We start from the raw sequence: 24,447 nt of genomic DNA, 5'->3' as shown, positions 1-24,447 counted from the left end.
CCAGGACAGCCAAGGCTACACAGAGAAACCCTGTCTCGAAAAAAAAAAAAATAAAATAAAAATAAAAAAGGGTTGTCACTCCTTGGCTTGTGCTGGCTGGGAACTGACTCAGTGCCTAACACCCTCCCCCTGGCCTCTTCCAGTCACAGCCCCACAGGGTGTCATACCCCAAGATGGCTGTCACTTTCCAGTCACCCACCCCAACCCCAGTTGCTTCTCCTAAGCTTCCTTTGGGTCTCAAATACCATTTCTTCCTGGTAGCTCCCTCCCTCCCAAGGCTTTTCACCCTGCTACATTGTTGCCACCAACATCAACCACTGAATTGACTGTTGCTGATTTTTTGGGTTTTTCCAGACCTGGTTTGGCTGTCCTGGAACTCCCTTTGTAGACCAGGCTGGCCTTGAACTCAGACCCCACCTGCCTCTGCCTCCTGAGTTCTGGTCAGTGAATTGTTTTGTTAGGAGACAGGGTCTGGTGTGGCCCGGAAAGTTCCTTATTCCTTTGCCTTCCCAGAGCTGGCATTTCAGCCCCACACCCTACTCTGAACCAGTATTTTGTTGTTTGTTGAGACGTTGGCGTCCCACCATATAGTCCTGGCTAGCCTAAAACTTGAGACATCCATCTGCCTCAGCCTTCCAAGAACTGGGATTCATCTCTTTTTTTTTTTTTTTTTTTTTTTTTTTTTTTTTTTTTTTTTTTTTCCAGACAGGGTTTCTCTATGTAGCCTTGGCTATCCTGGACCCGCTTTGTAGGCCAGGCTGGCCTCGAAGTCACAGCGATCCACCTGCCTCTGCCTCCCGAGTGCTGGGATTATAGGCTTGCGCCACCACGCCCGGCTGGGATTCATCTCTTGAGCCACCATAACCCGTGAAGCCAGCATTTTTTTTTTTTAATCCCCCCACCCCCTTTCTGTATCTCCATGCCAGGCAGCAGCAGGAAATCAGGCTTTCCCGGATTGTCTCAGTTGGATGGCTCAGTGAAATAACGCACTGATACCTGAGTCTATTAGGGTTTTCCCCTGGGCCCCAGCTTTGCCCACCAGCATCCTCGGGCCAAAGCAGGAGTGCTGGAGGCGAACAAAGAGCCTTAGCCAAGGAGGGAGACGCAATCCGGAGCCCAATGACACGGAGACTACTAGTCCTCTCTCACCTTTTAATGGTCCCCCCAGGTGGGCTTGGGAGTGCAGGTGTCCTTAAATACAACCCCGGGCGCTGCGGGCGGGGCGGGGCGGGGGGCGGGGCCGGGCCTGCCGGGAGGGGCGGGGCGGGGGCGGGGCCTCAGCTGCACTTGCAAGAGCGCACGATCATGTTGGACAGCTGCTCCACCTTGGGCTTGCGGCCCACGTAATAGACGATGGGTAGGGGCTCCAGCGCCTGAGGAACGCAGCACGGGGACGCGGAAGCACCTGGGTTGTGTTGGTTGTAGAGGGCGAGGACCTGCGGATGGGCTAGGGTCACTGCCAGTGTCCACGGACTCTCCCCCCTCCCCCCCCATCGGTATCTTTTGTTTTGGGTTTTTTGGTCTTTTTGTTTTGTTTTTTGAGACAGGGTTTCTCCGTATAGCCTCACTTTGTAGGCGAGGATAAACTCTGAGATCCGCCTGCCTCTGCCTCCCAAGTGCTGGGATTAAAGGCGCGCGCCGCCACCACCGGCCCCCATTGGTATCTCCACGTTTCTCTCTTTTTTCTCCGAGAATTCCCATCTCTCTCTTTCCCCAACTTCCATCTCTCTGTCTCGCTATCTCTCCTCTATTTCCATTTGTCTCTTCCCATCTCTCCAACTGTGCTCAATTCTCCCTACCGTCTCTTTGTCTCTCTCATCTGTCCCCATCTCTTCCAATCTCCTCTCTTCTGCCCCCCCCCGTGTCTGTCTGTCTATCTGTCTCTCTCTCTCTCTCTCTCTCTCTCTCTCTCTCTCTCTCTCTCTGCCCCTCCCTAGTCCTGTCTCTTGTCTCCCATTCGCCCTATCCTGCTGACTCCACACAGGCTCAACATCTCTTTCTCTCCTTTACCACCCAAGTCTTGGCTCCATCCTGTCCCATGGCCCAGACCCACCTTGCTGTACTGTGTGTCTAGACTCCAGATGTAGGGGCAGGGCCCCAGACAGAAGTTGGCATGGTAGCCCTTGGGCTCATGGATCCACTTCCAGCCCAGGTCCTTCCGGAAGTCAATATACAGCTGTCGCACACAGCAGTTCTTCTCCGTGGAGCTACGGGGGGCAGGAGGGAGAAAGGTCAGACGCTGGGGAAACCATGAGGGGGGTGGGGTGGGGGGCCCTCCAGCCTGCCCCATCTCCAGCTCAGGCTCCCCAGGACCCCTGAGATAATAGTTAACGCTAAGACCAACCATCCAGGCTGTGGGTGAAGCACTTCCTGCTGAGCAAGGAGCTGAGACTTTAATAAACATCTGCAGGACTCAAGCGCGGAGAAGCCCCAGAAGCACTTCCGGGGGGGGGGGGGGGAGATGGGGAGGGCGTGATGAATCTATGTCACATCTACACACACAACACAGAAGAGTAAACCTCACAGCCCCACGTGTGCTGACATGTCCCATCTGTATGACAAATGTTTACTGAACTGCCTGTCGGGCTGAGGCCATAGCTGGTCAGGATACTCCTCTGGTCCAGATACAGCGCCGTCAAGTTTACAGCAAATGCCTACGTTGTCACCAGGAGCTGCAGATGCACCTGACTAGGCTCTCCTGGGATTCCTCTCCCTCCGACCCTGACATCAGCCACCTAGGCTTCGTCTCTAGTCCTCAGACACCGTCCTAGCCAGGTGTGGGGGCACACACTTGGAATCCCAGGATGCCCCGTAGAGACCTGGGGAGTTTGAGGTTAGCCTGGGCTATGTGAGACTGTCTCTCAAAAAGCCAAAGCAAAACAACACAACCTCAGGGCCTTTGCACACACTGTGTGTTTGCCCCACATAGTCAGTCCTTCCTCAGGGCCTTTGCACACACTGTGTGTTTGCCCCACACAGTCAGTCCCTCCTCAGGGCCTTTGCACACACTGTGTGTTTGCCCCACATAGTCAGTCCTTCCTCAGGGCCTTTGCACACACTGTGTGTTTGCCCCACACAGTCAGTCCCTCCTTAGGGCCTTTGCACACACAGTGTGTTTGCTCCACAGTCAGTCCCACCTCAGGGCCTTTGCACACACTGTGTGTTTGCCTCACTTGTTCTTCCAATAGATGCTCACTCTGGCTTCCTCCTTCACGTCATTAAAGTTTGGCTCAGGGTAGGCAAGATGGTTTCACAGACACACAAGTCTGTCTTGAAAACTTGATAGCCTGAGTGTGACTCCCCAAACCCACATAAACAAGGAAAGAAAGAATACGCCTTGCAGAGCTGCCTCCTCATGTGCGGCACGGTATGTGTGTGCACTCACATAAAATAATAATAACCATCATCATCATCAAGGCAAGCCTGGTCTCCAGAGTGAGTTATAGGACAGCCAGGACTACACAAAGACACTCTGTGCCAAAAAAAACAAAAATAAAGCCGGGCGGTGGTGGCGCACGCCTTTAATCCTAGCACATGGGAGGCAGAGGCAAGCAGATCGCTATGAGTCCGAGGCCAGCCTGGTCTACAAAGCAAGTCCAGGACAGCCAAGGCTACACAGAGAAACCCTGTCTCAAAAAACCAAAACACAAATAAAACAATTTATAAATTAATCCATGCATAGTGGGACATGCCTTTAATACCAGCACAGAGGCAAGAGGGTCTGAATCTCTGAAAGCTCTAGGCCAGCTATGGCTACATGGTAAGACCCTGCCTATAAACAAACAAACAAACCAATCAATAAATAAATGCATGTTTATCAACCTTGGCTCAACTGTCTATCACGCCGCGGAGAGACTTAACGCCTAAAATGTTGCCAAGCTTGCAGCTCAGAATCAGCTACATAAACAAACACTGCCTTCCTCAGTGCTGCCCAAAGGATCTATACCAAAGCGACTGTTAAATTCCACCATGGAGATTTTCTTTTGTTTTGTTTTGGTTTAGTTTTTCCGAGACAGGGTCTCTCTGTGTGTAGCCCTGGCTGTCCTGGGCTCGCTTTGTAGACCACGATTGGCCTCGAACTCACAGAAATCCACCTGCCTGTGCCTCCCGAGTGCTGGGATTAAAGGCGTGCGCCACCACCACCCAGCTCCACCATGGAGATTTAATTCTACAATTGCTACAAGAAACCGGGAATCTCTGTATAGTTTTTTGGTGTTGCTTAGTTGTTTGAGACAGTTTTTCTTGTGTTGCCTTGGCTGTCCCAGAACTTGCTCTAAAGACCAGGCTGGCCTCAAACCTGGGGATGCGGCTGCAGACTCTGCCCTCCTGAGTGCTTGGATGAAAGGTGTGCACCACCACTACCTGGTTTTTCAAAGATTTATGTATTCATTTTTATTGTATGTGTGTATGTATGCGCCTACAGAAGCTTTTGGGTGCACCGTCAGTGTGCAGTGCCCAAGGAGGCCAGAAGAGGGCATCAGATCCCCAGGAACTGGAGTTATAGACGGTTGTCCTTGTTAGTGGCCATATGGGTGCTGGGAACTGAACCCAGGTCCTCTGGAAGAACAGCCAGTACATTTAACTGCTGAGCAGGGTCTGCAGTCCCCCAAGCTGTCCATATCTGAAGTGGGTCCGAATCCTGGGAATGTTGAAGCGGGAAGTGTTGTGTTACCTCTGCCCTTTCTGTCTACATTGGATACTCCCACCGTAAAACAACTTTAATCAGAACAGGAAAATTAAATAGCCCTCAAATAGGTTTGTCTGTTTGCTCTTCTTTTTTGAGACAGGCTTTCATGTAGCCAAGGCTGGACTCCAAGTCCCTTTGTAGCCAAGGCTGGCCCTGAACTCCTGATCTTCCTGCCCTGCTTCTCCAGTGCTGGGATCACAAGTGTACCACCCCACTTGGCTTTTAAATGTTCATGTTTCCTGGCCTAGCTTCTAACCTGGCCCTGTCACCGGGTTCATTTTCCTTTTCAGAATGTTTCAGCATTGTTTTTATTAAATACTGTCATCCTCTCATTATGGGAAAGTGTGTATGAATTAACTGATAAGCAGTATTACTATTTTTTTTTTTGAAAGACTCTATGTCCTAGAATTCACTATGTAGACCAAGCTGGCCTCAAACTCCAGAGCTCCATCTGTTTCTGCCCCCTGAGTACTGGTCAGGCTTTGTTTTCCAGACTAGGTTTTATTATGTAGCCCAGGCTGACCTTGAACTCCTGATAATCCCGCCTTAGCCTCTCAAATGCCGGCGTTACAGGGCAATTCCACCTCACTGTGCATGATGCTCTCAGGAGGGGAGTTAAGACAAGGTCTCACAAAGCCGAGCATGGTGGCACATGCCTCTAATCCTGGCACTCGGGAGGCAGAGGCAGGGGGATCACCGTGAGTTCGAGGACAGCCTGGTCCACAAAGTGAGTGCTGGACTGCCAAGGCTACACAGACAAAACCTGTGTCAAAAAAAAAGAAAAAGAAAAAAGAAAAAAGAAAAAAAGAGAAAACAAGAAAAGAAAAAAGAAAAGACAAGGTCGTACAATGTAGCCAAGGTTGGCCCAGAACTTACTGTGTAGCCCAGGATGACCAGCAAAAACACTTTAGCATCTATGCTCCTGGCATGTATCAGAACTTCAATGTAAAGACGCAGGTGCAACATGCTGACCGTGTGTGTGTGTGTGTGTGTGTGTGTGTGTGTGTGTACACACACACACATATATATACACATATGTTTGTTTATTTATTTATTTTTGTCTTTTTCTAGACATGGCTTCTCTGTGTAGCCCTGGCTGTCCTGGACTCACGCTGTAGACCAGGCTGGCCTCGAACTCACAGTGATCCACCTGCCTCTGCCTCCCGAGTGCTGGGATTAAAGAGGCGTGCGCCACCAGTTTTTATGTCCACCAAAGTGATGGCTTTCTGGACTTTCCAAATTCTCAGCAGCGGCTGCGAGTTACTTTTAGGATCAGAATGAAGTGACTCAAAGGAGGAAAATGCAGGTTCCTCCTCACGACACCTCAGAAATAACTCTCAAGTGTGGGCAAGGGACTGGGACATGGCACAGCGGTTAAGAGCACTGGCTGCTCTTGCAGAGGCCCGAGGTTCAGTTCCCAGCACCCGCATGGAGGCTTAAAGCCACCTGTGATCCCAGACCCCCTCTGGCCTCTGTGGACACATTGCACGCATGCAGTTCACATACATACAAAGCATCTACGCAGGTAAAACAATTAAAAAATAAAACAGGTAAGCCAGGTAGGGGTGGCGCACGCCTTTAATCTCAGCACTCAGGAGGCAGAAGCAGGCGCATCTCTGAGTTCAAGGCCAGCCTGGTCTACAGCGTGAGTTCCAGGACAGCCAGGGCTACACAGAGAAACCCTGTCTCAAAAACAAACAAAAACTAAAAATTGGCACACTGAAAAAGAACATGTGGAGCTGGAGAGATGGCTCAGAGGTTAAGTGCACTGTCTGCTCTTCCAGAGGTCCTGAGTTCAATTCCCAGCAACCACATGGTGGCTCACAGCCATCTGTAGTGTAACATGATGCCCTCTTCTGGCGTGCATGTGTACGTGTAGGCAGAGCACTGTATATATAATAAATAAACAGAAGAGGAGGAGGAGGAAGAGGAAGAGGAGGAGTGAACCCGGCAGGCATGGCTGTGCACACCTGTCATCTCAGCAGTGAGGAAGCAGAACTGGGAGGCTCCCTGCACGTTTGAAGCCAGCCAGGTCTATGCATGAAGTGCCAAGCCAGGCAGGGCTACACAACAAAAACGAGGCATCCAAGCATGCCACGCAGAAACTCCGGAAGGAGACACAGCAGGTTAGAGTAGCTGAAAGGCGCGAGATCGTGGGCAGCTCCTTTCCCAGTACACAGAACCCCTAGCTCAGGACACTGAGGCCCCTGTGCACTCACCCTGCTCACTTCTGCTGAACTACAGGTGCTGGGCCCATGGACCCATATTGTACAAGCAAGCCAGGTGACTGCAACAGGCCCGCCTTTCTGTTCTTTCCTTCCTTCCTTTCCTTTATGTTGTTTAATCTTTCTTTTTTTTTCTTTGTTTTTTTGTTTTGTTGTTTGTTTGAGACAGGGTAAATTAGTAATGAGTAAATTAATAAAATATATGTTTTAAAACCCAAAAAAAAGAAAAGCATTTCAGCTTATACATTTTTTGGGATACAGGAATATTTGCATAGGCTTTATAAGATGTTAAGTGCCCTCTTGCTCCCCCTCCCCATTTATTTTATTCTTATTATCTTTCATATGCTTTGAGACAGGATCTCTCTATGTACGTCCTAGAATTTGCTCTGTAGACCAGGCTGGCCTCGAACTCAAACAGAGACCTGCCTGCCTCTGCCTCTCCAAGTAGTGGGATTACAGGTCTACATCACTGCGCCTGGCCACTCCTAAGCTTAAAGATACAGATTTATCGCGCGCGCGTGTGTGTGTTGGGGTTTTCAAGACAGAGTTTCTCTGTGTAGACCTGGTTGTCCTGGAACTCACTCTGTAGACCAGGCTGGTCTCGAACTCACAGCGATCCGCCTGCCTCTGCCTCCCGAGTGCTGGGATGAAAAGGCGTGTGCCACCACCGCCCGGCTTGCAGCCGTGCTCTTAACCCCTGAACCGTCCCTCTGGATGCTGCTGCCCTTTTCTAATGCAGTTCAAGTTGCCTCAAACACACTAACTACTGATGACTTTAAACCCCTGGTCTTCCTGCGTCCACCTCTCCAGGGCTAGGATAATATTCTGTCTACCATGGCCAGCTGGATTTTGGACTTCTGAATTATGGATTCTTTTTTTTTTTTTCCAGTTTCTTTTTTTTTGTTGTTGTTTTTGTTTTTGTTTTTCGAGACAGGGTTTCTCTGTGTAGCCTTGGCCATCCTGGACTCACTTTGTAGACCAGGCTGGCCTCGAACTCACAGCGATCCGCCTGCCTCTGCCTCCCGAGGGCTGGGATTAAAGATGGAAATATGGATTCTTAACTAGTTCCTGTCTTCACAATTTTAAGTGTCAACAGTTGCCAACTTGTGGATATTTTTATTGTACCTGCTTTCTTTCTGCCACTGTATTCTATTTCATTTGTTTATTTGGCTTTTGTAGAAAAGTTAACTTTCTCTAAGAAAGTAGGGAATATTTTAAAATGTAAACATGACCCAAAAGTATAGATCAATATGCTAAGTGCTAGATAGAGCCCCTGCCTAGAATCCCCCAGTGAGGGGCTGGGGGCGTGGCTCAGTGGTAGAGCCCCTGCCTAGAATCCCCCAGTGAGGGGCTGGGGGCGTGGCTCAGTGGTAGAACCCCTGCCTAGAATCCCCCAGTGAGGGGCTGGGGGTGTGGCTCAGTGGTAGAGCCCCTGTCTAGAATCCCCCAGGGAGGGGCTGGGGCGTGGCTCAGTGGTAGAATGCTTCTCTACCATGTATAAGGTACTGACTGGGTTCCCTCCTCAGTCTCACAAAAGCAGCAACAAAGACAACAACGAAGTCCTAGGCAAGAATTTAATAGCAACTGACTAAAAATCAGCTACTGTTCAAGAGTTCATATTTCCCGAAATGTCTCACATCATCTTTTTTTTCCTTCCCTTTCCTTTTCTCACCTCTCCCCTCCTCTTCCTCCCTCTCTGCCTCTCTCTCTTCCAGTGCTGTGGGTTATACACGCCCCCTTCTTTGCACTGTGTTGAAGAACCTCACTAGGTTTCCCACCATCTGTACTTCGCCGGGTGCGCCCCTGTGCGCTGCTTAGTGTTGCTCGTCTGTCCCCGTCTCATGGAAACATGGGAGTTGGTGCCACTGTCCCCATCAGACCTGTAACCCCAGGATAGAGAATTGAATTGGATCCAAGGCCAGCTTGGGCCACACAGCAAAGCCTTGTCTCAAACAGAACAAAATGAAGCCAGGCTGACAAGAGGCTCGGTGGGAAAAGGTGCTCGCTGCCAAGCCTGATGACCCAAGTTCAATTCCCAGGAACTCACACGGTAGAAGAAAAAGACCTCACTCCCAAAGACTGTCCTCTCTGCCCTTCACACAAATGTGTCACAGCACGGGTGCCCCTACACATGCACGCGAAACAAAAAAAGGGTTTGCCATCCGGGCAGCCATTCTGGACACTCTAGAACTTCCACTTTCTAACTCTGGCGGGGCTTGGCTCCCCAGAGTCCCGCACTGCAGTCCTGTTGTATTCCAACACTCCACCCCTGGCCGGGCCGGTAGTGCACACCTTTAATCCCAGCACTCGGGAGGCAGAGGCAGGCGGATCGCTGTTGAGTTTGAGGCCAGCCTGGTCTACAAAGCGAGTCCAGGACAGCCAGGGACACACAGAGAAACCCTGTCTTGAAAAACCAAACACAACAACAACAAAAAACAAACAAACAAAAAACCCCAACACTCCATCCTTCAAGCCTACATCTCAGGAAGCTCTGCCTCCCACCTTCCCCAGGTTGCATCACGGCAAGATCAAATGCTCGAGACCCACGAGACTCACGCTCTGACTTTTCTCGCTCTCCACCCTCGGAGCTGACATTTTCGTACCAGATCTCGCCATTCTGAGCTCAGTATTCACTGCTCCCACCTACCGGCATTAGAGACCGCAGTCTTGCCGAGAGTGCGGGAACCCAACGCAGACCACCTTCTGACTCTGAACCCCGATGCTAGGACCCCAACACTCCCACTTCCCTGGGGTCAACACTCTCAATTCCTTAGAACACCGACAAGGCCCGAAGCCCAGCTAGCAAGAATTTAAAATCCGGGGCTGGAGAGATGGCTCAGTGGTTTAGAGCACTGTCTGCTCTTCCAGAGGTCCTGAGTTCAATTCCCAGCAACCACATGGTGGCTCACAACCATCTGTACTGGAATCTGATGCCTCCTTCTGGCCTGCAGGTGTACATGCAGATAAGATCAGTCATATACATAAAATAAATAAATCTTAAAAAAAAAAAAAAGAGAGAGAATTTAAAATCCAACAAGACAACCTTCCAACACAGACTTCTAACTCTAGTGCCAGCCTTCCCGACAACCTCTGATCGCCACCCTAAGCAAGAATCATCTCACATTCTAGGACCCTCAGATGCCCACAGAACCAGGAACTTGTGTCCCCCCCCACACACACACACACAAACCCTCCAGGCTAAGAGGCATCCATGGTGGCACATGAGTCCACAGACTGCAGTCAAGTCCCCAGCCCGGGCAGCCTCGGGAGAGGGGGTAGCGGGGGGTGGGGGGAGAGGAGGACAGACTTTACCTAAAGCAGTAGTTAGTATCCAGGGCCCTGCGCTGCCTTGAGCTGTGGAGTTGCTGGGCCCTCTCCAGCGGGGTGGCCATGAGGAGCAGAAAGGGTCGGTTCATGTCATGAATGGTGCCCAGATCACCTCGACGTTTGGGACTGATCCCTGTTTGGGTTTGAACGACATACACGTGCACTTAAGAGGGACAGATGGCTGAGCGAGGGGCGAATGATTTCACGCACGTGCACACGCACAGGGACCCGTGCTGGGTACCGGGCTGGACACCCTGGACGCTGACTCACCATTGATTTCCACGTGCAGGACGTTATCTTTGCTGTCACAAGAGCAGTGAGCGCTGAAGCGAAAGCCCTGTATCCCGTCTGTGGGAGGGAGGAGAGGAGTCTGAGGTTTATGACTCACGGGGCTTGAGGGAGGAGGCAGGAAGCTGCCAAGCCCAGGGGCTCCTTCCTGTGTCAACCTCCCCCCCAACACACACACACACACACACACACACACACACACACACACACACACAGACACACACACACAGACACACACACACACACACACACACACACACACACACACACACACACACACACACACACACACACACACACAGACACACACACACACACACACACAGACACACACACACAGACACACACACACACACAGACACACACACACACAGACACACACACACACACACACACACACACACACACACACACACACACTCTTCACTCTTGCTGGCCCCTTCTCATCCCCTTTATTCGGGGCTCAGCTGTAACATCAAGCCTTGGGAGAGGCTTCCTCTCCCACCCACTGTGGCGTCCCTTCCCTTTCTCCACAGCAGGCAGGGGCTCTGGCACTTCGGCTTGGTTACCGACATCTTTCATTGTTCTCAATAGAACAGCATGCAGGGGGAAAGAACAGAAATCCTGCTTCCCCAGACTTTTTCGAAATTATTTATATATATATGCAAATATGCATATTATGTATGCGTGTGGATATACACACACATTTATGAGAACGAACCACGTGTGGCGTGTTCTGCATGTGTGGCACACGGAGAGGCCATAGCTGGGTGATGGGTGTCTTTCTCTATGGCGTTTCCCCCTATCCCCTTGAGACAGATCTCTGAACTTGAGAGTGCTCCTTTGGCCATGCTAGCAGGTTACAGAGCTGTGTGTCTGCCTGTTCACACACACACACACACAACGCACACACGCACACAACCCCCAACAAGGCTAGGGTCACAGGCGTATGCTACACCTACGCCTCACTTTTTACGTGAGTGCTGGGGGTTAGAACTCAGGTCCTTAGGTGGGTGTTGTGGCGCACGCCTTTAATCCCAGCACTCGGGAGGCAGAGGCAGGAGGATCGCTGTGAGTTCAAGGTTAGCCTGGTCTACAAAGCGAGTCCAGCACAGCCAAGGGTACACAGAGAGACCCTGTCTCGAAAAACAAAACAAAACAAAACCAAAAAAAAAGGACTCAAGTCCTTGTGCTTGCACAATGAGAGCTTTCGCCCACTGACCCAGCTCCACGGCCCTCATTTCCTTTTGAGACAGAGTCTCATGTAGCCCAGGCTGGCCTCACCTTCTCAAGACTCACTTTGGAGCTAAGAATAACTTTCAACTCCTCATCCTCTCGCCTCCGCTCCCAAGCGCAGGCTTTAGCAGGCTTGTGTACCGACCACCGTGCCTGTTGCTCCGGGTCCGTTTTCTCATGCTCTGTAAAGCCTGGTCCTCAGTCATAAAATATAAGCATCTACTGTGATCCAGGTGCCAGGCGCCAGGAGCCGCGTTGGTAGAACAGGGAGTTTACACCAAATAAAATGAATTATTTATTTGGTCCATTTTTCCTGTTTCATTTATTTATGGGGGCGGGGGAGGTGCACGTGTGCCAGGGTGTGCAGGGAGGTCAGAGGTCAACTTGTAGGCATTGGTTCCCCCTTCTACCGTATGGGTCCTGGTGATGGAACTCAGACCTTTATAAGCTTGGCAGCAGGTGCCTTTACCCGCTGAGCCATCTCACTGGCCCGAGGAAGATGCACCTTGCATCCACTCATTCCTGTGATAACTTTCTAAGCTCCCACTGTATATACCAGACCCTGCGCTGTGTGTTTTGGGCTCAGCATGGGTCCAATGGCTTCATCCCTCCTGGCGCCAGCCTGCTCAGCCCCTTGATCCACCGTACCTATCCCGTGAGTCTCCCCACTTACACTCATCCAGGAAACCCCTCCTGGATCCGAACCTTGCCTGGGTCCCCACAGCACCTCAGATTCCCCTCCTTTAAGGCCTGCCCCCTCTGTGTAGGTCTCCCCTTCAGGCCTTTATCACTCTAGATTATCACTACCTGCTAGGACTCTGTCAAGACCTCACCGGTGTCTGGAGAGACCTAGTGGGCCCTGCAGGAGACAGAAAAGACACTTCGCTCCCGGACAGACGGCCAGGCCAGGCTCTCCCTGGCCGTAGAGCCTCGACACAGCGTTACTTTTGTTATCTCCTTTTCCTGGTTTGCTTTTCTTCCTCTCACAAACATTACCTCAGACGTCCTGTCCTCTCTTCCAGGAAGTCCTCCTTGAACCCAGATAGAGTCAGGCACTTCCCTGAGTGCTCACCGCCAGCCCTCTCCACTCAAGAGTCATCACCACCTAGCTAGAATTCAGTTCCTCCTCTAACCATCCAAAGGACCGTTGAGGGTCTATTGAGGGCAAGGATGGGGGCTGTTTGGGTCCCTGTTCAGGGGATCACTGGTGAGAACTGTGGAGTGCGTGTGGCCGGTGATGCCAGGACACACAACAGGGCTGATGGCAGAGACAAGCAACCTCACCTCCTTGGTTCAGCCACTGCCGTACAACTCCAGTCACGTCAAAGGACAACCACTCTGGCGTGTCGGTGGGGGTCAGCAGCCGGTTACCAAGGTAACGCCAGGAATTGTTGCTGTATTTCTGAATGAAAACAAACAAAGCAATGAGGAGTGGAGGGGGGGGAACACAGCTGCCACCATCCCCCCAGGGACCCTGGCTGCAACGCCATGCTGCCTGCCCCCACACATGGGCTTCTGACACACCACATCACAACCTCACGGACAGCCCCCCAAGAGCAGAAAGCGGGGGGGGGGGCAGACCCAACAACAACCCAGGCTGTCATCAAGGCACCACAAAGCACCTCAGCCTGTGGTCTACATGCTATGCAAGTTATGGGTACTTCTTTGTTTGTTGTTTTTGTTTTTGTTTTGAGACAGGGTTTCTCTGTGTAGCCTTGGCCGTCCTGGACTCACTTTGTAGACCAGGCTGGCCTCGACCTCACAGCGATCCACCTGCCTCTGCCTCCCGAGTGCTGGGATTAAAGTCATGCGCCACCACGGCCCGGCTGGCTTAAGGGTGCTTCTTTCCCTTTCTGGGCCTCCCTTTCTTTCCCGGTGAAATGCAGAGCCATGGCAGCTGGGATGGCGCACAGTGCGAGTGGTCGGCTGTTGCTCATGTAACTGAGCAGATGGTTCAGCAGTTTTGATACCTCTGCCTTTGGGAGAGCAGGAATTTTCCTGTGCATTTATTTACAGTTTATTGTTTTATTTATAATTATTATTGTTGTGTGTGCATGTGCAGAACAGTCTTCCCAACAGTGATTCTTTTTTCTTTTTTCTTTTTTTGGCTTTTTTCGAGACAGGGTTTCTCTGTGTATCCCTGGCTGTCCTGGACTCACTTTGTAGACCAGGCTGGCCTAGAACTCAGAGACCCGCCTGCCTCTGCCTCCCGAGTGTGAGCCACCACACCCAGGCTTAAAAATACTATTTTTGGCCAGGCAGTGGTAGCACAGGGCTTTAATTTCAGCACTCCAGAGGCAGAGGCAGGTGGATCTCTGAGTTCAAAGCCAGCCTGGTCTACAGTTTGAGTTTTAGGACAGCCAGGGCTATACATACAGAGAAAGTCTGTCTTGAAAAAAAAAAAAGTTCTTTTTGAAGTCCAGAATAGCAACTGCTGACTAAAAGACTAGGGTAGCATTTGAAATGCTTAATCTCTTTTTTTTTTCCTTTTCTTTCTTTTTTTTTTTTTTTTTTTGGTTTTTCGAGACAGGGTTTCTCTGTGTAGCCTTGGCCATCCTGGACTCACTTTGTAGACCAGGCTGGCCTCAAACTCACAGCGATCTGCCTGCTTCTGCCTCCCGAATGCTGGGATTAAAGGCGTGCGCCACCACGCCCGGCTTAATCTCTTTCTTTTAAAAAAATATTTATTTATTTACTAATTAGTATACAAGTGCTCTATCTGCATATACACCTGCATGCCTAAAGAGGGCATCAGATCACATTATAGATGGCACTGAGTAACCATGTGGTTGCTGGGAATTGAACTCAGGACCTCTGGAAGAGCAGACAGTGCCCTTAACCACTGAGCCCTCTCTCCAGCCCGAAATGTTTAATTTCTTGGTCTGACTGAGACAAGGTCTCACTATTCTGTCTAGGCTGGACTCGAACACTTGGGGGTTCTTGCCTCAGCTTCCAGAGAGCTGGGACAACAGGTTTAACTACACACGGCTACTGGGACTGCAGGTGTGCAGCACCTCAGCTGATTTCCACAGTGCTGGGGATGAGCCAGGGCTAGGAAAGCACTCTACCAGCCGAGTTACACCCTCAGCCGCTCCATGTAAAGTTTTTTGTTTTTTAAGATTTATTGCCGGGCAGTGCTGGCGCACGCCTTTAATCCCAGCACTTGGGAGGCAGAGGCAGGTGGATCGCTGTAAGTTCGAGGCTAACCTGGTCTACAAAGTGAGTCCAGGACAGCCAAGGCTACACAGAGAGACCCTGTCTTGAAAAAGACAAAACAACAACAACAACAAAAAGATTTATTTACTTATTATGTGTGTATACAGTGTTCTGCCTGCATTTGTGCCTGCATGCCAGAAGAGGGCACCAGATCTCATTATAGATGGTTGTGAGTCACCATGTGGCTGCTGGGAATTGAACTCAGGACCTCTGGAAGAGCAGACAGTTTCCTTAACCGCTGAGCCACCTCTCCAGCCCTCCATGTAAAATGTTTTGAGTTTACTTTTCTTTATGTGTGTGAGTGCTTTGTCTGCAGGTATGTATGCATACCCCGTGCGTGCCAGACCCGTGCGTGCCAGAAGAGGGTATAGCATCTCTTAGAACTATATTGCTGGCTGTGAGCCACTATGTGGCTGCTGGGAATTGAACTCAGGACCTCTGGAAGAGCGGACAGTGCTCTTAAACGCTGAGCCGTCTCTCCAGTCCCTTCCACTGAAAGTTTAGTTAAGTGAGACACCACTGTCGGCATCCACGTTGGAGGCCCCAACCAGTAAGAGATCACAACTGTCTTTCCTTGAGACAGAGTCTCATGTAGTCCAGGCTGGCCCCAGACTCCTCATATCTATCCGGCCTCCATCACCAAAGTGCTAGGATTGCAAGTGTGTGCTCCTAAAGACCCTGACTTCCTTTCCTTTCTCGCTCTTAACTTTCTTCCCCCCTCTTTTTTCTTTTTTCCCTGGCTGTCCTGGAACTTGCTACGTAGACCAGACTGGCCTCAAAACTAAGGCTATTTTTATGCTAGGCAATCGGTCTACCACTTAGCCACACTGCCAGCCCCTCACTGGGGGTGGGGTTTGTAGGCAAGCATACAAACACAGATATCCCTCCCCAGGCTCCTTCTGTATTTTCAGGGTTCAGCCCCCTCACCCCCAATTCAGCTAATAGAATTCAGTCTAAGGTGTTTTTTAACTTTAGGATTTGCTGGGCAGTCTGCAGGCAGGGGCGGGCGGATCTCTGTGAGTTCAAGGCCAGCCTGGTTTACAGAGTGAGTTCCAGGACAGCCAGGGCTACACAGCGAAACCCTGTCTCGAAAAAAACAAAACGAAACCAAAAAACCCCTAGGGTCCCCTATTTTTGTATTCTATCCCCTAGAACCGTCTGTGCAGACCCTGCAGCCTTCAAACTGTGCCACTTGGCCACACCTCAGCACTGCGGGCCCGTGCACCACCTCTTAGGCTCACAGCGTCTCACCTGGTAGAGTTCCACGTGCTGCTCCACACTGGACTTGAACCTCTGCAGACGAAGCTCTGCCCGGGACAGCAACGGGGGCTGCGGCACTGCCTCCCGAATGTCTGACGTGTTGAACCACATATACACGCTGTGTGGGATGTCTTTGGTTTTGTCATAGATTGCTGGAGTGAGCAGGAGCAGAAAGAGAGGGCATCAGGCATGTGATGAGGACAGGAGGAACAGGGGCACCCCAATTCTAAACTTATGGGGCTCTGGCCCTGAGAGGCCCCCAGGTTGGGAGTTCCATTTTTGATATTTTTAATTTTATTTTCATTAATTAATCTGTGTACTTTATATCACGATCGACCCTCCTCCTCTCTCCCTCCCTCTTCTCCTCCCAGCCCCTTCCTCCCCTCCCCTCCCCCTTTCTACTCAGCCTTGGCCTACAAGTTGCAGTAGGACTAGGTGTATTTTCTCCCATTGAGGCTAGACATGGCAGCCCAGTGAGGGGAAAGGGATCCAAAGGCAGGTGGCAGTCGGAGGCAGCCCCTGCTCCAGTCGTCAGGGGACCCACATGAAGACCAAGCCGCACATCTGTTACGTGTATGTAAGGGGAGGGCCTAGGTCCATCCCATGCATGGTCCTTGGTTGGTGTTCAGTCTCTGATTTTTTTTACTTTTTATTTATGTATACGGGAGTGTTGGCTGTTTGTGTGTGTATAACGTGCATGCCTGGTGCCTGTGGAGGCCTTGTAGAGGGTGTCACATCCCCTAGAACAGGAGTCACAGGTGGCTGTGAGCCACCATGTGGGCTCTGCCAAGCCTCTGGAAGAGCAGCCAGCACTCTTAACCGCTGAGCCACCTCTCCAGCCTCCACTCTGATGGCTTTAGTCCCCTCTTTCTCCCCCTCCCCCACTCGCTGAGAAGTCCTACCCATCCCATGAAATATTGCCTGTCAAGTTCCCTTCAAGCACACAGTTGTCAAGGTCCACCTGGGCCACACGAGGGTCCACGCCTCAAATAACACAAGCTGTAGAGCAAAGGACATGGCGCAATTCTGGGGATCAGCTGCAGGGGGCTGGGTGTTCCTGCACTGAGCCACTCCCACAGCTCCTCAATTGGCTGGTTCTGCAGCTGACCCACACCCCCAGCCCCTTTGCGGTGGATTCTAGGGGCTTGTTCTACAACTGGGCCAGTCTCCTTAAAAAAAAAAAAAAAAAATATATATATATATATATATATGTATATATATATATATTTATTTTTATGTATATGCGTGCTCTAGCTGCATGTACACCTGCAGGCCAGAAGAGGGCGTCATATCACATTATAGATGGTTGTGAGCCACCATGTGGTTGTGGGAATTGAACTCATCACCTCTGGAAGAGCAGCCAATGCTCTTCACCTCTGAGCCATCTCACCATCCCCAAAGGTTATTCTTTTGTTTGTTCGTTTGTTGTTGGGTTGGTTGTTTGGGTTTTTTGTTTGTTTGTTTGTTTTTGTTTTTGAGACAGGGTCTCTCTGTGTAGCCTTGGCTGTCCTGGACTCACTTTGTAGACCAGGCTGGCCTAGAATTCACAGAGATCCACCTGCCACCTGCCCGGCTCTCCTGTTAAATCTTTCATGCCCAACCCAGGCAGTGTGAATTCCTCTCTTTAACTGTTAAGACACCATCCAACTCCAGGATGGCAGGAGCTGATGAGACCCAGGACAAAAGCTAACCCATGTGACCTACACATCAATAATATGTATTTTAGCCAGTGTGAGTCTGCAACCAGCACTTAGGAGACTGAGTCAGGAAGCTTTTCGGTGGGTGTTAGTCTGTTTGTATGTGTTGAGACCGTACTTTTTGGCTTTGTTTTTTAAAAAAAAGTGGAGGCTGGGCGATGGTGGTGCACGCCTTTAATCCCAGCACTGAGGAGGCAGAGGCAGGCTGATCTCTGTGAGTTCGAGGCCAGCCTGGTCTACAAAGTTAGTCCAGGACAGCCAAGGCTACACAGACAAACCCTGTCTCAAAATAAATAAATAAATAAATAAATAAATAAGTTTTTAAAAATTTAAAAGGGCTCTGAGGAGATTACAGTAAGTGGTAAAGATATCACTTAGGGGATAGAAAGATGGCTCAGCTGTTAAGAGCACTGACTGCTCTTCCAAAGGTCCTGAGTTCAACTCCCAGCAACCACATGGTGGCTCACAACCATCTATAATGAGAGCTGGTGTCCTCTTCTGGCATGCAGGTGTACATGCAGATAGAACACTCATGCATATAAATAAATATATATAAGTAAATAAAACATTTTAAAATATTTTATTTAATTTTAATTTATGTGTGTTGGTGTGAGGGTGTCAGAATCTTGGAGTTACAGACCAGTTGTGAGCTGCCATGTGGGTGCTGGGAATTAAACCCCGGGTCCTTTGGAAGAGCAGGCAGTGCTCTTAACCACTGAGCCATCTCTCCAGCCCTAATAAAACATTTTTTTAAAAGATATCATTTAAAACACCTTACAAAGATAAATTCATTGAGACTTCACAGCATGCAAAGATTCAAGCCACCTGATTCCAGGGAGTAATTTTTTTTATTTGTTTTGTCTTGGAGACAAGATCTCGTAACTTAGTCTCAAACTCACTGTGTATCCAAGGGTGGTCTTGAAGCAATACTTTTGCCTCTACCTCCTGGTGCTGGGACCTCCGATATGGACCACTCTGCCTAGCAGACTGTGATCTTTCTTTCGTTTTTTTAAATAACTTTTTATTACTTTTATGTGCACTGGTATTTTGCACGCATGCAAGTATGTATGTGTGAGGGTGCAGATCCCCTGGCACTGGAGTGACAGACAACTGTGAGCTGCCTTATGGGTGCTTAGACTGAACCCCGGGTCTTCTGAAAGAGCAGTGTTCTTAACCGCGGAGCCATCTCTCCAGACCCCAGACTGTGGTCTTAATCCCTACACCCCGCGCTACTTCCTGGCCATTGTGATTTTGTTATTATCATCAGCATATGGTCGCTGCCATTAGTTACTTCCTCCTTTAGCCCCGTCCCAGGCCAGTTAGTGGAAGTGAAGGTAGGAAGCCCCGTTCTTGTACAGGGCTTCCTAAGCTAAACGGATGCTTGGTTGGGGATGAAGGGATAAAATCCTGAAACCCTGCATCAACTACGCAGGCTTTTGGCTTCCTGTAAGTGGGGATTAGATGGTGTCCCAGACATCGATGAAGGGCAGACGTCACCTCTTCCCTGTTCCTCCTCCTTCCTACGGGCCCTATTTTTGGGCCAGTTGTTACTCAGCAAACCACAATGGTAGGGTGGCATCTCAGCTGGGGGGTGGCAGATAGGGGAGCGATAGAAGGGCAGGAAGGATTGCGGGTGTCGCTGCGGGAGGTGGGGTGACAAGGGAGATGAATAGGTTCGTGGGAGAGGAGACACGGAAATGAGGAAGCACATGGCGGAAGAGAGATACGCGTATAAAGACATACGGACAGTCTCAGGGGAGAGGAAAGGACTTCTCCAACGAAAAGGTCACGTTAAGTCGTGGCTAGGGAGGGGTGTCTTTAGGCCTGAGCCATAGCTGGGTACCGGCAATGCGAAAGGAACCCTTAAGTCCACCTTCGGGAAAGGAAGGTGAAACCTAGAGGGGGCCACTGACACCTAAAGCTCCCGGGTCACACAGGATGCCTGGGTCCCGCGTGGGTGCCGACAGGGCGGGGCCGTGAGTGTCCACGCCCACTGCTGGGGTGAGGAGGGCGGGAGACTAACAGCCTAGGGAGGGCGGGATCCCGACCTGCCTCGTCTCGCCCCAGGCTCCGCGCGCCCGATCCCCGCCTCTCTCCCCCCGCCTCGCCCGCCCCCTCCCAGGCAAGGGAAGGAAAGGGAAGGGAGGAGGGCGAGGCCACCGGACGCTGGGTTTTCCCCAGCCTCCCTTAGGAGGAACTGGGACTCCCGGGGTACAGCCTGACAGCGTTCAGCTCTGTGGGGTCCTCTTACCCCCACCCCCCGCCCCGCAAGGTAGCGCAAGCTCCTCCCCAACGCGCGTGGCACCCACGTGGGGCTTTCTCACCATTACCGACTCGGTTTTCTCTTTTGGATTTTGCAGACTGGCTCTCCGCCTGCCTCTAGCCGCTCCCCTAGGGCTCGACTCTCATGGGAGGGGCTCAGCCACTCCCTTTCCATGCCCAAGAGAGGGGCGCTCACCACTCACGCCTGGGTGGCACCGTATCCCTGCTCCGCATGCCCGCCTGCCCCGCGGGGCCGCTTTCCCACGCCGGTCTTCCCGCTTTTATAACTCCTTTCCAATGACCTAGTAGTCTAGATTTCTTGGGGACTCGCTCGCTTCCTCCACTGGGCTCCGCTTGCCTGCTCGCGAGCTCTTTAACACCCCTAAGCAAAACATCCTTGACACCTCCGGCCTCATTTCCCCGCACACTCTCCGCTCCTCTCCCACCAGCCTCCTCCTCCTCCCAACAACTTCGCTTCCCTTTCTCGGTTAACGTGCAAACGACTCCACAGATTGCGGCCCCCCCCCCCCCGCCCCGCCATCCAGCGTGCGCCTGGCGCCCTCTGGAAGGGAGCCCACTAGAGATTTTATCTGGCAGTCCTATGGTTCTCATCCCCTCTAGTTTTTCTCTCCTCGAATCTTTTCTCTCCATCTCACGACCCGGGTCTGGGGTCGGCTTTCCGCAGTGCCTCCCCCTTTCTCAAATGCTGGGCGCCTTCCATTCTCCTGAGCCGGGCTCTAACTCCCTGCATTTTTAAAACACCATAAGGGGGAATTAAAAAACAAAACAAAACAAAACCTGCTAAATGCTCATCTTCTGGAGGGGACTCTTCCCCCCTACCCACGATCCTGCCTCCATCTAGGAAAGGTTCACTTTCGTTCACTGTCTCTTCCTCTCCCAAGACCGGACACCTGGGTAGGCTCTGAGCGCCATCCTCTTTGGAACACCCACAGGCTCGTCCCCGGCGCCCCCAGGGGTCCCCCTTCCTCCAGCCAGTTTCCTCGGCCGGTATTTTCCTCCGGGTGACCCCTGCACTCCGGCGCCCCCTGTGGACTCCCCTCCAGGCTCCTAGGGCCCCCCTCCGAGCTCACCGTGGTTGCGGTCCACCATTAGCACGCGGGTGACCTCTTTGGCGTAATAGTCCGCCTCCGGCTCGGGCTCCGGGTCGGCGCTCTCGCCTGCCACCCGGTCGCGGGTGCTGTTGTACAAAGCGAGCACGGCCTCGGGCAGCGGGCCGGGCGGTACCTCCCCCTGGCTCGGGGGACTGGCGAGCCGTAGTTTGGACAGGATCTGGCCACGGATGGCTTCGATGCGTTTCCGCTTCACCAGCTCCATGTCGATGGTCTTGCAGGTGGAGAGTCCCGCGGCCGGTCTCCCGGGCGTCAGCGCCAGTAGCCACGGGAGCGGCAGCAGGAGCGGCAGGAGCCGCAGCCCGGAGGGCGGCATGGGAGAGGCGGCGCCCCGCGGCACTGCGGAGAGCGCGAACCCCCGTCAAAGGTGGGATGAGGAGGCCCCGCCCCTGCAGGGCTCGAGGCGGCCGGGGTGAGGGGGTTCTCCCGAGGAGGAAAAGCCGGAGCGAGTCCCGAATAATTGAGGTCGAGGGAGAAAGCGGCAGGAGTCGCGCGGTGAGGCTCTGACACAGGTTGTCTCGGTATGCTACCAAGGGAAAAAGTTGAGTTGAGCGTTCTCTGGGACCAAAAAAAGTGGGTGTTCTTAAATAGCGGAGCTACTGCAAGCAGGTTTGAGGGAGATCGGAGATCGGTGTCCCGAGGGAGAGAGGGTCCTGGGATGCGGGGGGACCCAGGAAGCAGGCTGGGGGGGAGGGCGGCGTGCAAGGGGTGCGCCCCAGCTTTGGGGTGAAGTCTTCGCGGGAGGCGGGGCCTGTGGCTCCCGAGGGCTGGTCCGGAATGGGGGCGTCCGGGGAACGCCGTGGAGCGAGCGAGTGTCCACCACTGTGAGCAGGGCGGTCTGGAGTCCCCCAGGTCCTGCCTCCGTGAGGGACAGCACAGCGCCAAGCGGTCCCGCGTCTTCGGCTCGCAGTAGCAGCGGAAAAGTCTCAAAACTTTTTTTTCCTCTTCTCGCAACCAGCCCGTCCCTCCTCCCACTCCTCCTCCCCCTTCTCCCCGCAGTGGCGGCGGCTGGTCTCAGACTCTGGGGCCTCAGACGGCTCCTCGGCTGCTCCTTTGCCCGCTCCTAGCGGAGGCCGGCTTCGCGAGCGGCTCAGAGCCGGGGGTGCCCCGAAGGGGCGTCCCCCCTGCCCCGGCCGGGGGGCCTCGCTGTCTGGAGGATCCGCGGCGGGAGGAGGAGGGGGACGGCCTGGGGCGCGAAGGGCGGCGGCGGACCGGCTGGGGCGGCGGGGGTTTTGAAGCCGCCCCGGCCCCACCCAGGAAGCGCGCGCGGGGCGGGGGCAGCCCCAGGGGGAGGGCATGGGGGGTGTACTGTCTTCATCTAGCGTGGGCGGGCTCCGAGGGGGGTCCCTTCAGCCCTGGGGGGGAGGGGGCCGGGCACCTCGGCCCCGCCCCACCTCCAGGGTGCTGCCTCCTGGCGGCAGAGCACTACCAAAGCGGGTGACCCAAGCGGCTCGGTGGCTTTTGGGGTTGATGAAGGGTCAATGGGAAAATGGGGACTTGATGAGAAAATAGTGCCCCAGAGGAGATTTTAGAGATGGGGACCTAAGAAGCAGGGAGCGAAAGGCAGGGGCAGACTTTGGGTCTGCCAAGCAAGGTGTCAGGGAGGATGAAGCGAGGAGAGTTGTCTGAGAGCCGCAGTGGGTACAAGGAAGCGGCGCCATACCAATGAGAAATGCATGTTTTTATTAAGTGACCCCACATGCCAGACAGTCCACAGACTTACAGTGGGGCATGGGCCTCGGGAGAGTTCCTGGCCTTGCTGTCCTAGTTGGGCACGAGGGCCACTTGGGTGAGGTCAGGACTGACAGTGTGCAGAGTTCCAAGTTCTTGACTGCTGTGCCATCCCGTGCTCAAGAGTGCCCAGAGCTGTGGGCGATGGTGACTAGTGGCGGTGAAGCCCCTCAACACTCCACACCATAGCGATCAAAATGGCGCAAGAGCAAGCCGATACCAAGGTGCACAGTGCCAGCCGCGGCAGTGTGCAGGCGATAGCGGTCAGCCCCACTGTAGATGGTGTCTGCGTGCAACAGCTGTGGCCCACCGCCCACGAAGGCCCGCGCTAGCTGCTCTCGCCAACTGCCCAGGGGCCTCCACGTAGGGCAGTCCAGCTGATGAGTGCCTGGGCTGCTAGGCACATGGCAAAAGCCATAGCCGGCAAGCTGGCAGCGGCCAAAGTTGTCCTGGGACCACACCTGGAGATGGAGTCGAGGCCAACCTGCAGGACAGAGAGGGTTGGAGAAAAGAGGGACAAAGGCGCCATGAAGGGAGGTAGACACCAGCTCTAGGTCCCACCTCCTGAAAACCTTGGCCCAGTAAGCCCTTCTGCCTTTGATCATGGCCTTAACGTCCTCTCTGGATTCCCATCTCCCATCCACTCCACAGAGTAGTCAAAGGCGTCTATATAAATCTACATTACCCTTCTCCTCAAAACCGGTCCGTGGCTCCCCTGTGCCACGGTACAAAGTATGGCTTTTTGAGTGTGAAAAGCCCGGTCAAGTCTGGCCTCTTCTGACCTGTCTGTCTCTCTCTGTGTCTCTGTCTCTGTCTCTCTGTCTGGTCTATCTTTTTGTCTGTCTCTCTTTGTCTCCGTCTCTGTGTCTCTCTCTGTGAGTGGAAGCCACTGCTCTCTCAGGCCCCAAGCCGGGTCCCCACCTCAGCTTGGACCCCTTCTGCCCTCTCTTCCTCACACACCTTCTTGGTTCTCCCCCACCTGACCCAGGTGTAATCCTTCCCTCCCCTTCGTTAGCTTTCCAGGGTCCCCAGAGCCCAAGCTGAGCTCCCCAGCCTAACAGTCAAAGTGCCAGGAGATGCAGCCCATCTCCCCTTCTGCCCTGTTCTAGAAGCTGGGGACATGGCGATGAACACAGCAGACAAGAATTCCGTGACGCGGACATCCTAGACAAGCAGCATAGTAAATAAGTAAATTACAGGGTATGTCGGATGGTGATAACTGCTCTGGGGGAAACCAACGCCGGGAGGGAGGGGGTAGGGATGGAGTTTGGGAAAGGGGGTGGGAAAGGAAGCCTGACTAAGGAAGGTGGCATTTGGGTATAGCTGTAATGCCAGCACTTGGGAGGCAGAGGTAAGAGGACCCCCATAAGTTCAAGGCTAGCCTGGGC

General features: G+C 52.6%; 2 protein-coding genes across 3 annotated transcripts in view; both read right to left on the bottom strand.

Moving 5' to 3' along the window:
* Window positions 1-1,244: 1,244 nt before the first annotated feature.
* Window positions 1,245-21,858, bottom strand: Tgfb1 (transforming growth factor beta 1). The gene is made up of 7 exons (XM_051162638.1): window positions 21,290-21,858; window positions 16,231-16,391; window positions 13,048-13,165; window positions 10,510-10,587; window positions 10,225-10,372; window positions 2,054-2,207; window positions 1,245-1,436 (listed from the first exon to the last, which is right to left on the bottom strand). Exons 1-7 carry the CDS (start codon window positions 21,642-21,644, stop codon window positions 1,278-1,280), a joined length of 1,173 nt encoding a protein of 390 aa, XP_051018595.1. The 5' UTR covers window positions 21,645-21,858; the 3' UTR covers window positions 1,245-1,277.
* Window positions 21,859-22,970: 1,112 nt separating this feature from the next.
* The window catches only part of B9d2 (B9 domain containing 2), a 6,507-nt gene continuing 5,030 nt past the window's right edge, over window positions 22,971-24,447 (bottom strand). Inside the window, exon 4 of one of the 2 annotated variants that reach the window (XM_051162633.1) lies at window positions 22,971-23,543. In XM_051162633.1, the coding sequence (XP_051018590.1) occupies window positions 23,230-23,543 (314 nt within the window). In that variant the 3' untranslated portion in view covers window positions 22,971-23,229. The remainder of the gene's footprint in view (window positions 23,544-24,447) is intronic. The other variant, XM_051162632.1, reaches the window with a different exon arrangement.

This window comes from Acomys russatus, chromosome 19, assembly GCF_903995435.1.
Source record: "Acomys russatus chromosome 19, mAcoRus1.1, whole genome shotgun sequence".
Lineage (NCBI taxonomy): Eukaryota > Metazoa > Chordata > Mammalia > Rodentia > Muridae > Acomys > Acomys russatus.
Note: the sequence above shows the minus strand (reverse complement) of the source record. Positions and strands in the feature narration are given on the sequence as shown.

What these genes read in the sequence shown, in the direction of transcription:
- Tgfb1 (XM_051162638.1), bottom strand. Translation starts at nt 21,644, where the DNA reads ATGCCGCCCTCCGGGCTGCGGCTCCTGCCGCTCCTGCTGCCGCTCCCG. An exon ending in AGCACGTGGAACTCTACCAG is followed by an intron (nt 13,166 to 16,230) that starts GTGAGACGCTGT and finishes GTTTTCATTCAG; the next exon opens with AAATACAGCAACAATTCCTG. An exon ending in GCAGTGGCTGAACCAAGGAG is followed by an intron (nt 10,588 to 13,047) that starts GTGAGGTTGCTT and finishes TCCCTCCCACAG; the next exon opens with ACGGGATACAGGGCTTTCGC.